This window comes from Mercenaria mercenaria, chromosome 18 (genome assembly GCF_021730395.1).
Source record: "Mercenaria mercenaria strain notata chromosome 18, MADL_Memer_1, whole genome shotgun sequence".
Classification (NCBI taxonomy): domain Eukaryota; kingdom Metazoa; phylum Mollusca; class Bivalvia; order Venerida; family Veneridae; genus Mercenaria; species Mercenaria mercenaria.
The window spans coordinates 11,485,287-11,499,686 of NC_069378.1; the positions used below are offsets into that span (position 1 = coordinate 11,485,287).

Here is a 14,400-nt window from a genome sequence, read left to right on the forward strand (position 1 = left end):
AACTTGGTGCTGTTAGTCCTTTTGACACCTGTCGAGCTTGACATGATGTCCAAGGTCATCTAGTTTGAGTGTAAAGCAATTCCTGGAATGTTGTATGGCATGCAGAAGGATAATTTTCTGATATTTCACCGTGTCCTAAATAAATGACGTATAAATCTGAAGTATTGATGATACGAAATCTTATCATCACCATGCACCAATTATAATTTTACGTTGTGCAATTTTATAATCATTTATTCTTCTAAACATTTTACTTCATAAACAGCTTCCATATTTCTATGTCTACGACATTTTAAAGAAAAAAGAAATTGCGGCTTCCTTTATAATAAACGTAGGCGAGCAAAATGATGGTAAATATTACTTTTCAAACAAATAGGTACTAATGTACAATATCTTCTTTTACGTATTTTGTTGTTGTTTTTTTTTTTTTAAATATTATTTAGAGTCTGCAATTTTCACTGTTTGCCCTGTGTTTCCAATGGAACTACTTTTCAGATTTTATTTCTTAATATTGTTTAGAGTCAAACCGACACAATGTAGGTTATAAAGCAACTTTTCTAGCTTTTGATAATGAAGGGAAATCCTAGATGACCCTCCAGGTACTGTTTAAAGTGTGGGTCGGCACCTCAGTAGAACAACAGACTTTCCGCAAACCATGTATATTAATCATTGTTAATTCCCAACATAAAAGTCCTTCAATCAACACAATCGAGGTTTCGGATCCACATCGAGGAGAGGTAAGTGATTCAAACTGTGTGATCTTAATCTTCAGAAAACGGGCATAGTACTAATATTATAGTCTAATCAGAAAAGTGGAAAACCACAGGTTGCCCAACACGACATAAATGAAAATGTTGCGGGCTCGGTTTGATTTAGCCTGTTCGTGAAGGGTAGTGAAATCCAAGCTACCGTCCATGCCTCAAGTTCCAAGACTAACGATTTTGTTTAAAATTAACGTTGTTGTTTAAAATAATTAACTCATATGGTCATAAATGTTGAGTATATATAATGATAAAATTGCCACTCAGAAAGGACGAAATAAACGAATACAGTGATTTTTAGTGGAAAACGTAAAATATTTGTCCTTGTAAGAATGTCATTTTATTTCTGCCTTTGCGAGCAGTGCAGACCAAGATCCGCCTGCACATCTGTGCAGGCTAATCATGGTCTGCACTGTACGCTATTCAGTCAATAACTTTTCAGTGAACACCCCTGTAAATAATAAAATGTATTGCCCGAATTGAATAATAGATCAGTCCATTTTAGAAATTTAGCAGGATAAGGGTTAATGAAGAACTGAATGTGTACTCAATGCCATTTATGGTACAGTTTACATTTTAATGAATCTGGATCTACTGTACAAAATTTAGGCCTAAATCAAGCTGCATTCGATATTTTGACGTAAAAGAATAAATGCATTTAGCCCAAGTCCTAATCAAGTCGACATTCCTTTGCAATTATGCGACATATTCAAACTAATGTCAGCCCTATCACTTAAACCTTCTTCAGTACACCATACATTTTCAGTCACACCCGTCTGCACATTTACCGGAAGTTAAGTTGACATTTCAAAGTGGTGGCACAGGAATGTATGTTTTCGAAAACAATTTGGAAATAAAGGTGACAAATATATATTATGGAGTAATTAAAACACAATAGGAGAACGGAATACTGCTTAAGGAAGCCATAGGTAAAGTAAACTGCATCGAATATATGCAAAACTTTGTGAGCTTTATATGTAAACTTGAAGCGAAACTTTGTCATCTTTCTGTCAAACTTTTTGTCCCGAGTTATTTTTGTTGTACAGGTGTGTCTTGCAATTTTAACTGGTTGTTTTGTGTCATTTTAAAGCATTAATTCTGCATATTATCAAGTAAAATTTGACTGTAATGTTCAATTCAATCCTGTTTACTGTTGCAATGATGTTTTAGTGTCAGCGTTTCGGACATTACCTGTTGAAATCTATAGTCTGTTTCAAAAAATATTGAAAAAATACCATTTGATGTCTTGACTTTTTCTTTTAATTTTTAAAATAATAGGCAGAGTGACTTGCAGTTTAAAAACATCTTGTGCAGTTATATACATTAGGACAGATAATAATAATTATTAAGGATGGTCTTAATTTTAGGTGTATAAAACAGAGGACACCTGCTGGATTATTTTTAAGGAAAAATTGCCGTTTGAACGAAAAAAAGGAGGGGGTAGCATATAGATTTACATTATCACTAAAATGAGAGATTAAATTAAAGAGATTAAATCAAGGGTCTTTTAATAACAAAATGCAGGCACCTTGAAGTTGTTAAAACAAATCAGGAAGATGACATCTACTACATACAGGTCACAGTAACTGAGTGAGGTGTTTTTCTTTCAAATTTGTCAGAGTAGACTGAGTTTTTCTTCTAGTTTTATGAAGTACATGTACTGTTCTTAGACCATCTCTGACCAAATCAATTAGATTTTTTAATTATATGTCCTTCTGCCATCTAGATATAAGAAATACTGCGTAATTTCCAATAGCAGTGTCTAGACTTAAAACAAGCTTACTGTCGCTGAGACTGGCTGCTGTTTTTTTTATTTCTGACTTTGGCTACTTTTTTTTTTATTTCTGACTTCTGCAGCCAAACTGTATACATGTGATTAGTTCGACTATATATATGCAAGTTTGGATAAACAAATTTATGATAGAAAAAGTAGCTGTTTGAATTTTAATTTATTGAGTCAGTACCAGTGGCAGAAATTTTTGTAATTTTCTTGCTTTATATTATACTGGTTATGACATATGTTATAATATTATAGAAGATATAATGGTATATGACATAACAGTTGTCTTAGAGGTACAATGCAATCAGTAGTACCTTTTACAAGTGTAAGCTGTTTATCATAATTGAGCCGTGCCATGGGAAAACCAACATAGTGGCTTTGCGACCAGCATGGATCCAGACCAGCCTGCGCATCCGCGCAGTCTGGTCAGGATCCATGCTGTTCGCTTTCAGAGTCTATTGCAATTAGAGAAACTGTTAGCGAACAGCATGGATCCTGACCAGACTGCGCGGATGCGCAGGCTGGTCTGGATCCATGCTGGTCGCAATCCCACTATGTTGGTTTTGTCATGGCACGGCTCATATATTCAGTACCTTAATTGACTGTTGTAATAAATGTTTGGTCAATTTTTATTGGACTGTTTTGCTATCTGCTATCAATATATCAGTATTTTATTGATGTAAATTTAAACTAAAACAAAATCGTTAAATTGCAACATCAAACACTGAATGATTGTTTATCTTAATTATCAGTAAATTGTCAAAATATATTGATAACAACCATATACATAAGCTTTGTGACCTATTGATCAATTTGATTTTTAAATCTGGATAGATCTATTAAGTTACTATGCGACTTTTTGCAATGATGTAGTGAACAGAATGAATGAAGGAAATGCATCTGTAAAGAGACAGATAATCTACTGATAATTCTGTCACCCATGAGGCATGTGACAATTAAACCAATGATTCTAGTACTGGTGGGCAACAGTTTGATAAAAGTGTAAGACTGCTTGGGTGAGAAATTTCTGTACAGTCAACTAGTACGGAAAGAAGCAAAATAAAGGTGTGCTATATTGACACTTGAAATAGACATGTCCAAATTTTTCTGTTATGACCATGCCCTACAGACTACAGTAACATCTATTGACATTTTTGACTTTTTTATACTGAATGTGAGTGTTAGATTTGACATGGTAATTATACCATGCATTCTGTCGCAGACATAATAGAACGTGTTCCTTGCAGCATTGCCAATTCACAAAAGTGTGTTTGAACTGTGACACCATAATTAAATTGTAGTTTAACCTTTGTTGATGGATCCACTGAACAGTAAATACCTGCGGATATACAACAACAGATTTGTCCCCCCAATTTGATGAGTTTCTTCATGGTAGAAAGTACTTTTGGATACAGTAACAGTTAGTCATTATCGGCATATAACACTTCATCCACTTCTTTTGCAGAAACATTTATTTAGACCTCAGTTGCAAATGATCCGTGTAAATATTTGTAGTAATTTCAGTTTCTTGCTAATTTTCTTTTGTAATTTTTCACCAGTGAGAGACCATCTGTTTATATGCCATAAATTCCCTCTGTTTATGGTCCAACTCTTCTAAAGTTCTAGCTCACCTAGTCTACTGTTGTAACTTAACCGTTATCCTGCTAAATTTCTATAATGAACTAGTCCATCTTCCAATTTGGACAGTGCCATTAGCTGTTAAAAGGGATGCTTACCAAAAGGATACTGGCAGAACAGCAAATAGTGCAGATCATGATCAGACTGCACGGATGATGTACACTGATTAGACTAGCTCCTAGACTATGATATTATCTTTTTTACATTTTTATGATTAAATGTAGTGAACTGAGCCAGTCTATATTCTATGTCCAATATCATAATATGATAATTTCAACATTATTCCTCTGTGAAAATCTCTAAAATAGACTGGCTTTTGTCTCTATGAAATTAAATTCGTCAAAAAAAAGGAAAAATGTGGAAATATATTATTATCAGTCTAGTGGCTAGTCTATACACTGATCACAAAGGCAGAATCAATCCTGTACAGCTTGATACAGGTTAATGACAATAAGTAATCAATTTGACAAATCTATTTAAATGTAAATTATCAGGTGAGAAAATTAGACTTAAAGTGAAAATCTTCTGCATACTCCTGTAGGCTATCTTTAAAAAACATTTGTTTGCAGTAACCCAACTTACCTGTGAAAATCTCAGAGACCAAACTTTCTTTCTGGCCAGTGAGATGAAATTTTTTCCCCTACATGACAAAAAGCAAAAAAAAGACCCTGCCTGCCTATCCACACAAAAAACTTTTTGGTCATGTTACCACAATTTACAAACAATTTTATAATTACAGCCTCATTTGAAACAGAAGAATTAACTTTCATTTTCAAGCCTGAATTATCATATTGCATGCCCAAACATGATAAGGAACTTAGAATGTCAATATTTATTTGTAAACAAAGTGTTACAAATTTTGTTTTGTAGATTTGACACTGCTTATCGGTAGCGTGTACAAATATTGAAACCGGACATCCTCGGGTCATTTTCTGTCAAAATTTACCCCGACTGCTCTTATTGACATTCTTCCCCCTCGGGGACAAACATTCGATACATAATATTATTATAATTGGTCAAATGTACTGTAAAATAACTTAATTCCAATATAATGACTATAATTGCGGAACTGGAGTGAACCGTCACATATTTCGTAAAGGTTGTAAGAGAGATTATTTTTATTATGATTTGGGTAATAATGAATTAATCATTGATTCATTTTGTGAGATATTTATATAAAACATTATTTCATTCATACTTTTGTACTTAAAATAATAACTGTATCAAGTATGGGGATTATTTTTTATATTGTGTGTTAATAAACTTCATATATGGCTTAATTTTAACTATTGATATGGGTTTCCATTTTTTTAGTGGACAGGTAGTTTTTCAAATGAATGTCAAATCTCATTTTAGAAACACATTTTATTTTTATATCCTCTCACAGAGTCTGTTAACAGCTTGTTTAATCTGTACCAGTCAGCATTGTGTTAGTACTCATTTTCTGTTTGTTTTTGCACCAAAGTCAAGACCTAGCCAAAGTCAAGGCCTGCACCAAGGTCAAGACCAGTACCTAAGTCAAGGCCAGCACCAAAGTAAAGGCCTGTACTAAGGTCAAGGCCAGCACCAGTCAAGGCCTATTGATTACTTACTATACCAGAGTCAAGGCCTATCTAAAGTCAAAGCCTGTACCAAGGTCAAGACTAGTACCTAAGTCAAGGCCTGTACCAAGGTCAAGACCAGTACCTAAGTCAAGGCCAGCACCAAAGTCAAGGCCTGTACTAAGGTCAAGGCCAGCACCAGTCAAGGCCTATTGATTACTTACTATACCAGAGTCAAGGCCTATCTAAAGTCAAAGCCTGTACCAAGGTCAAGACTAGTACCTAAGTCAAGGCCTGTACCAAGGTCAAGACCAGTACCTAAGTCAAGGCCAGCACCAAAGTCAAGCATGTCCCAAAGTCAAGGCCTGTACCATGGTCAAGACCAGTACCTAAGTCAAGGCAAGCACCCGAGTCAAGGCCTGTACCAAGGTCAAGACTAGTACCTAAGTCAAGGCCAGCACCAAAGTCAAGGCCTGTACCAAGGTCAAGACCAGTACCTAAGTCAAGGCCAGCACCAAAGTCAAGCATGTCCCAAAGTCAAGGCCTGTACCAAGGTCAAGACCAGTACTGTACCTAAGTCAAGGCAAGCACCCGAGTCAAGGCCAGCACCAAAGTCAAGGCCTGTACCAAGGTCAAGACCAGTACCTAAGTCAAGGCCAGCACCAAAGTCAAGCATGTCCCAAAGTCAAGGCCTGTACCAAGGTCAAGACCAGTACCAAAGTTAAGGCAAGCACCCGAGTCAAGGCCTGTACCAAGGTCAAGACTAGTACCTAAGTCAAGGCCAGCACCAAAGTCAAGGCCTGTACCAAGGCCAAGACCAGTACCTAAGTCAAGGCCAGCACCAAAGTCAAGGCCTGCACTAAGGTCAAGACCAGTACCTAAGTCAAGGCCAGAGGCAGCAAAGTCGAGGCCTGTCCCAAAGTCAAGGCCAGCACTAAAGTCAGTTCCTCATATTAAGAAAAATTAAATTACTCTTTAGACAACAGTCATTATGAGCCCAGGTAGTGGACCGAAGTAGTTGATAGCTCTTAATTAATATATTGAATTTTGATGAATATTCTACCCAAATAAAACCCACGTGTTTCATCCAGCAGTGAAGCTAGAAGGAAGCTATCTAATATTTTAAACAAAGTAATATTACAATGAAAAGTTTATTGAAAACAGCTCTTTTTAGAATCCTAAAACAAGGTGCTTTTTAAGTTAAGTAAAAATGGCCTCTTAATATAATAAGAGGTTTACAGTATATTGATACAAACTACAAGTTAGTGCCTTTAATAGGTACAGTCAATATCCTGGATATTTACTTAAGTTGTAAAATAGGATTTATGATTTCCCATTATATTTACAATTGCTGAAAATGGATTAATTTTTTCTGAATTCTTCAGATAAGAATAGGCTCAAAAAGTAATTAATTTCATTACTTGAAACATGAATATCTTTACTTATCGATCATTTTCTATAGCACCATGAAATTTTTACAACCTTTTAGACAGTTTTGACATTGGAAGAAAATTGACTGAAAGTATAAAAGACAAGTCTCCCAAGAGAAAAAAATGATGTGATCAAATTTTCTTTAAAACGTATTGCTGTATATGAAATATTTCACTTGTAGATCTGTAGACCAAAGCAGTTGCCACGTTTTCTTAGATTTATAAAAAAAACACCAGACAGATGAATTTTAACTTATAATAATCACACAAAAAATTGTATGCTGAAGGCATTAAAAGTTTATTCTCTTTATTATGTACATGCATTATGCTTAAATAGGTATTATCAGATATTTCCTATTGATTCATATAATAAACAACAATTATTGTCGTGTCAATCCCTAATGACAACTTTTCCATTTCAAAGACTACATAAATATTTAATGAACTTTCAGATAAGCTTAGGCTTGCTCAGCAAAAATACATTTGTACATATTCTTATTCAGACAGACCAGAAATTATTTCAGTATGTAACAGCAGTTTATGAATTTATTATAATACATGTAATTTTGTTCAGTTTAAGGCACATTAACACAATTTAGAACGTAATAATTAGACTTTGCTGAGGTGTCTCTCTAGACATTATACCAGGCTCTTGCTGTATAAAACCACCACCCTACTGTTAGGTATAAAATCACCACCCTACTGTTAGGTAACTCCATGGAGAGGTTTTGAACCCTCAGTGGTTTGGGGAAAAAGATTCGCATCCATAAATCTTAACTAAATTAACCACTCGGCTGATGAGGCCAGACCTCCTAGACCTGAATGAGTAGCTTCCCCATTTACAGCTGTACCCCGTTAAATTATAGCGATTACAACAAAAATAAATAAATTTGAGTCTCACTTTCTATAACAAGACACTTAACAAGAAGTTGCTTATCTGCTGCTGCAAATTTAAGAGGAAAGGTTTGCAACTGCATCTGTATTTTAATGAATTTACGAGTTCCAGTATAAATAAATATCTTATTTTAGGAGATGGCTTATCAACAAAGAGAGATGCAGTATCCACCAAGGGACATGAGTTACTCCCAGAGAGACTTGAATTACCCATCACGTGAGCCAGGGTACCCACCAAGAGAGAATGCATACCAGCAGCAACCACAACACGCTTACCCGTCACCCAATCTGTCACAACGTAGCCAGAGGACTGAGCACTCACAGTCACAGAAAAGTACCCGCAGTCGGGCTTCCATGCGCAGTTCAAATGGGATGCCTGACATGGAATGTAAGTATAATGCATGCCTGGAATGTCGGTGTTTAAATGACAAACTTGAAAATATGACAAAATCTTTTAAAGCTATAGTTATCTCTACATAAGTAAGTAAAACACATGACATGAAATAGTTCTGGCATAGATGTTTAAGGTTTATATATGAGCCGTGCCATGGGAAAACCAACATAGTGGCTTTGCGACCAGCATGGATCCAGACCAGCCTGCGCATCCGCGCAGTCTGGTCAGGATCATTGCTGTTCACTTTTATAGCCTACTGCAATTAGAGTAACCTTTAGTGAACAGCAATGATCCTGACCAGACTGCGCGGATGCGCAGGCTGGTCTGGATCCATGCTGGTCACAAAGCCACTATGTTGGTTTTCTCATGGCACGGCTCATATTTAGGTGGTTCAGAAGAATATCTCAGGGCTCTTTACCAGGGTTGGCATTAAAGCGGGTAATACTCATAATTACCAGGATGGCAGAAAATACTGGGAAATACAATTAAGATTAGTTTTACGGTCTTTACAACCCATTAAAGCATGGAGGCACCCCAGCATCTTACATACAAAATTAATAAGGAGTAACTGGGCTCAATGCCTATTTTTTTTTTAACATTACTATATCTGTTACTGGTAGTCATTCTATTTTGAGAGTCGAGGACATACCATGATTACCTTTATGCGCATATTTTCATGTTACATGCCTTTTATTTTAGTCTGTCTAAGATTAAGATTATCTAAGGTATTTAAAATATGGATGGTTGATGTTCCTGTGTACTAGCTAGCACTATATTACTGTAAAATGTTTCAATTTCGTGGACACAAAACTTTGTAGTTTTGATCATACCAGCTTTTTGGTGGGGAGGGTGGTGGAGTGGGGTTGGGGTGTGGAATGAATTCTAGGATTTCTAATTTTAAAGAGAAAATGAATTGGAATATTGCGTGTTTGTTAGGATTTGATTACGTAGATTGACTCAGCCAAGATAATCAATGAAAGTTAATGATTTCACAGTATAAATGAGTTCTAGAACAAGGCTGAAAGTTCAGTCATGTACCCTCATAAACCATGGTAGTCATCAGAAGTAAATTTTTGTTGTTTTGGTACATTTTCAGCACGAAGTTTGGAAGCCTCACATATCCTGGATCAGCTACAGAAAGAGATTGTTTTCTTGACGGGTGGCCGAGACAGACAAGGGGGACCACTCCTAATCTTTCCTCCACACAGAGATGAATATTTCATGCCAAATGACATCACAGCATGTTTGAAATATCTCTATCAAATACCCAGGTTTGTGTTTCTTTATTAAAGGGATTCAAACGTTCAAACAAAGGACTTTAATTTAAAACTGATCTGTTTTATAAAAAGAGTCATACAACTTACAAGTAGTGGGTTGAACCACCCTAATCGCCTAACTGTATATAGAAATGAAGTCACCAAATAAGAAATGAAAAGGACCTTGAATTAGAGTCAGATATTTGTTTATTGTTGAATGTGAATAGAGCCATCCATGTAATATTGCCAATGGTGTGAACTTTGCGGAGGGTACATGTTGCTTTTTGAATTGCACAGCCAAGTCAGTTGTGAACCATTTACAGTTGGATGGGCAACTGTTGTATTACAAATATACTTAATTTACATTTAGCTGCAAGATACCTATATTAACATCAGTAATTAGGGTATTATCGTATGTTTTAAATGTACTTATGTATTCATGAGAACTAAATAATCTGTTTATCTGATACAAGCACAATGACACAGGAAACCCAGATTGCGGGATGCAGATTTATTATAGTTTTATCATATGTTTTATCCTGGTTTTGGGTAACAAAATACGAAACTTATTCAGGTCAAAACTTAATGTAACTCTTTTGAATTTATGGGAAAGTGATGTTTTATTTCATAAAATTGAAACAGAATCTGGTACATTAAGAAGGTAGTATAAGTTTTCATTGTAAAAATCCACTCATTTGCATCTCATTCAACTGATTATGCACACTAAGTATGGAGGCACTTCACAGCCACCAGACCATTTGGGTAAGGTTGTTGACTTCAAATTTCTCAGACTTTCCTCTCACCTCAGGTCTTGCAAAGGTTAATTTTCTCGAAGGTAGCCAGTTTCTGCCATGACATCCTGAAGTAATGCCTCATTCACCACGGGCCGCTTGCCACTGAGGAAAGTGAAGGGTGTGTTGAGCATAATTATGCTGACACTGAATCAGGGTTAACCTGTTTGGTTTCTTATTGTTGAATGTTCAGCAACTGCTCCCTCTCTTCCCGCTCTTTTTTATGTCACATTATGTCCTGGCTGCTGCGGGAGAAGGGGAGTGGGGGGGGGGGCAGCCCTTTTTTTGTAAATTTGGGGAAGGGTACCAGGTCCCTTTTGGAGGGGAAATTTACGTCGCGAAATCATTGTTTGGAGGAATATATTTGCTGAAAAGTTGTTAAAATCAGGACTGAAAATCAAAACTAATTTCATTTTTTTTTGCATGGGGAATTTTTGGCCAAGGTGGGGAAAAAAGTATACTTTTTAGATTGGGGAATGGGGCCGAATTTCGGCCCTAAAATCAGCATAAAAAAAGGCCTGGGGGGTCCATCCAGATTTTATTAATGCTATTACTCTGATAAGCAGTATACCCTTTGTGAAGTGCTTTAACCCTTAGCCTGCTGGCGGCAAGTGATTCTGCCTTTGCGACCAGTGCAGACCAAGATCGGCCTGCACATCCGTGCAGTCTGATCATGGTCTGCACTGTTCGCTATTCAGTCAGTAAATTTTTAGTAAACACCCCTTCAAATGATAAATGGTATTGCCCATATAGGAAGATGGACCAGTCCATTATAGAAATTTAGCATGGTAAGGGTTAAAGGATCCATTTTGGCACTTATAGATTCATTTTATCACACATTTATGATATAATCTGTAGTATTTGTGGGTATATAGAATATTATTTTTTTTTATAGAAAAATGTAAATCTGCCTTTTACAGATGTACATTACTGTATTAATAGTTATGAAGAAATAGATAGTGATATGCAAAATACAGATAATATGATAGGCTTGAAAAGATGGTCTGTATAATTTAAAGTATGAAATACAATAATAGTTACAAATGTATAAGTCATTGCAACAGATGTTGGATGGTAAAATGAATGTGAGACCTGATTTTATTTGTAAAACGTTTTGCAAATTCAGTGCTGATTTCCATTTCTAAAAAAAAACATTCAAACAGAAATTACAGTTAAAACATACACTAGTATCACTCAAGGTTGCGAGATCAGTACAATGCCTGAGCTATTCATGAGGTGGGCTGAGTCCCTCAATTTATATAACACCGGGCTATCCTGATCATGTGATTGGTACACTTAATTAATGTACGTGCAACTATTAATTCTGAAATGAGTAGAAATAGGGCAAAGTTGGTGTACAACGCAAAATCTGGGTACCTACAATTTCAAGAGATCTAAACATAGAAGGAAAGTGAGTCATTGAGAGTAGGGCTGTCATTGATTGGGTCTTAGGCATATCGACGATACCGATATATCAGAAGACAAATATCGACAATACATCAATATTTCGATTATTAAGTTAGGTTAACGACCTATTTGTTCATATGCATACTATATACCTTCCTGTAAATGCTATTTTTAGATTTATTGCCTACTTTTCATATTTCTGTTTGATTATATTTGTATTTATAATAGCATCTTTCATTTTTATTTTGCCTTCACTCCTTTTTTGCATTTATCCAAATTTACAACTTTGTGAACTTAAGTTGTTTTTTAGGGTCTGAGTGTTTATTTGGATAGATTTCTGTTTCTGTAAAATATCGATTTTTGGAAATGGGAATCGATAATCGATCGACAAAAAAATATCGTTGATATATCGATATCGTTTCTATCAATGACAGCCCTAATTGAGTGGGGACCACATAAATTGCTTGAGCATGTTTGAACCATTGATGCTTGTGCTAGCTGCAAGCTGTGTTTCACTATATGAGCCGCGCCATGAGAAAACCGACATTGTTGCTTTGTGAGCAGCATGGATCAAACCAGCCTGCACATCTGCACAGTCTGGTCAGGATCCATGTTGTTCGCTTTCAAAGCCTATTGCAGTTAGAGAAACTGTTAGCGAACAGCATGGATCCTGGCCTGACTGTGCGGATGCGCAGGTTGGTCTGGATCCATGCTGGTCGCAAACGCACTATGTTGGTTTTCTCATGGTGCGACTCAAATAAAGTTTATAAGTTGCATATTGCTATTTTATCTGCTTTGGCACCATATCAGTTCTGTTTAAGTCCCTACTTTTACAATTTTGGGTTACAAGATAAAATTCAGTTTTTAACTCTTTAATATTATACAGGCAGGCTACTTGAAACTTATAAAGATGATATAATCGGGCTCAATTGAAGTGTACATGTCCTGAAGAGCAGCTGTGAGTGTGTCAGGTCTTATAAGAAGTAAATTGTTCTAAAGTCATCATGATACATCATTTATGATTTTGAAATCTTGTGTTTTCAGTGAGGAGTCAAAACGTCGAGGTTTTACAGCTATCATTGACAGCCGAGATGGTTCATGGTCAAACTTGGTTACAGTGCTTGGATGTCTTAAGGTTCGAACAGTTTGTTTTTGTCACAAAAAAAAACATTGAAAATATTTATACATATGAGATACATTTTTTCTTGCAGTTTCTTGTGAGCTCCTTTTTAGCTCACCTGTCACAAAGTGACAAGGTGAGCTTTTGTGATCGCGCGGTGTCCGTCGTCCGTGTGTGCGTCCGTCCGTAAACTTTTGCTTGTGACCACTCTAGAGGTCACATTTTTCATGGGATCTTTATGAAAGTTGGTCACAATGTTCATCTTGATGATATCTAGGTCAGGTTCGAACCTGGGTCACGTGCCATCAAAAACTAGGTCAGTAGGTCTAAAAATAGAAAAACCTTGTGACCTCTCTAGAGGCCATATATTTCACAAGATCTTCATGAAACTTAGAATGTTCATCTTGATGATATCTAGGTCAAGTTCGAAACTGGGTCACGTGCCGTCAAAAACTAGGTCAGTAGGTCTAAAAATAGAAAAACCTTGTGACCTCTCTAGAGGCCATATATTTCACAAGATCTTCATGAAAATTGGTCAGAACGTTCACCTTGATAATATTTAAGTCAAGTTTGAAACTGGGTCACGTGCCATCAAAAACTAGGTCAGTAGGTCAAATAATAGAAAAACCTTGTGACCTCTCTAGAGGCCATATTTTTCATGGGATATGTATGAAAGTTGGTCTGAATGTTCATCTTGATGATATCTAGGTCAAGTTCGAAACTGGGTCATGTGCGGTCAAAAACTAGGTCAGTAGGTCTAAAAATAGAAAAACCTTGTGACCTCCCAAGAGGCCATATATTTCATGAGATCTTCATGAAAATTGGTCAGAATGTTCACCTTGATGATATCTAGGTCAAGTTCGAAAGTGGGTCACGTGCGGTCAAAAACTAGGTCAGTAGGTCAAATAATAGAAAAACCTTGTGACCTCTCTAGAGGCCATATTTTTCATGGGATCTGTATGAAAATTGGTCTGAATGTTCATCTTGATGATATCTAGGTCAAATTTGAAAGTGGGTCACGTGCGGTCAAAAACTAGGTCAGTAGGTCAAATAATAGAAAAACCTTGTGACCGCTCTAAAGGCCATATTTTTCATGGGATCTGTATGAAAATTGGTCTGAATGTTCATCTTGATGATATCTAGGTCAAGTTTGAAACAGGGTCATGTGCGGTCAAAAACTAGGTCATTAGGTCTAAAAATAGAAAAACCTTGTGACCTCTCTAGAGACCATATTTGTGAATGGGTCTCCATAAGAATTGGTCAGAATGTTCACCTTGATGATATCTAGGTCAAGTTTGAAACTGGGTCATGTGCCGTAAAAAACTAGGTCAGTAGGTCAAATAATAAAAAAACCTTGTGACCTCTCTAGAGGCCATACTTTTCATGGG

General features: G+C 36.3%; 1 protein-coding gene across 1 annotated transcript in view; it reads left to right on the plus strand.

The window, feature by feature from the left end:
- Positions 1 to 1,554: 1,554 nt before the first annotated feature.
- LOC123537955 (titin-like) overlaps positions 1,555 to 14,400 on the plus strand; it is a 402,126-nt gene continuing 389,280 nt past the window's right edge. The window contains exons 1-4 of the mRNA XM_053530681.1: positions 1,555 to 1,690; positions 8,180 to 8,432; positions 9,535 to 9,709; positions 12,937 to 13,027. Of these exons, the coding sequence (XP_053386656.1) occupies positions 8,183 to 8,432; positions 9,535 to 9,709; positions 12,937 to 13,027 (516 nt within the window). The 5' untranslated portion in view covers positions 1,555 to 1,690; positions 8,180 to 8,182. The remainder of the gene's footprint in view (positions 1,691 to 8,179; positions 8,433 to 9,534; positions 9,710 to 12,936; positions 13,028 to 14,400) is intronic.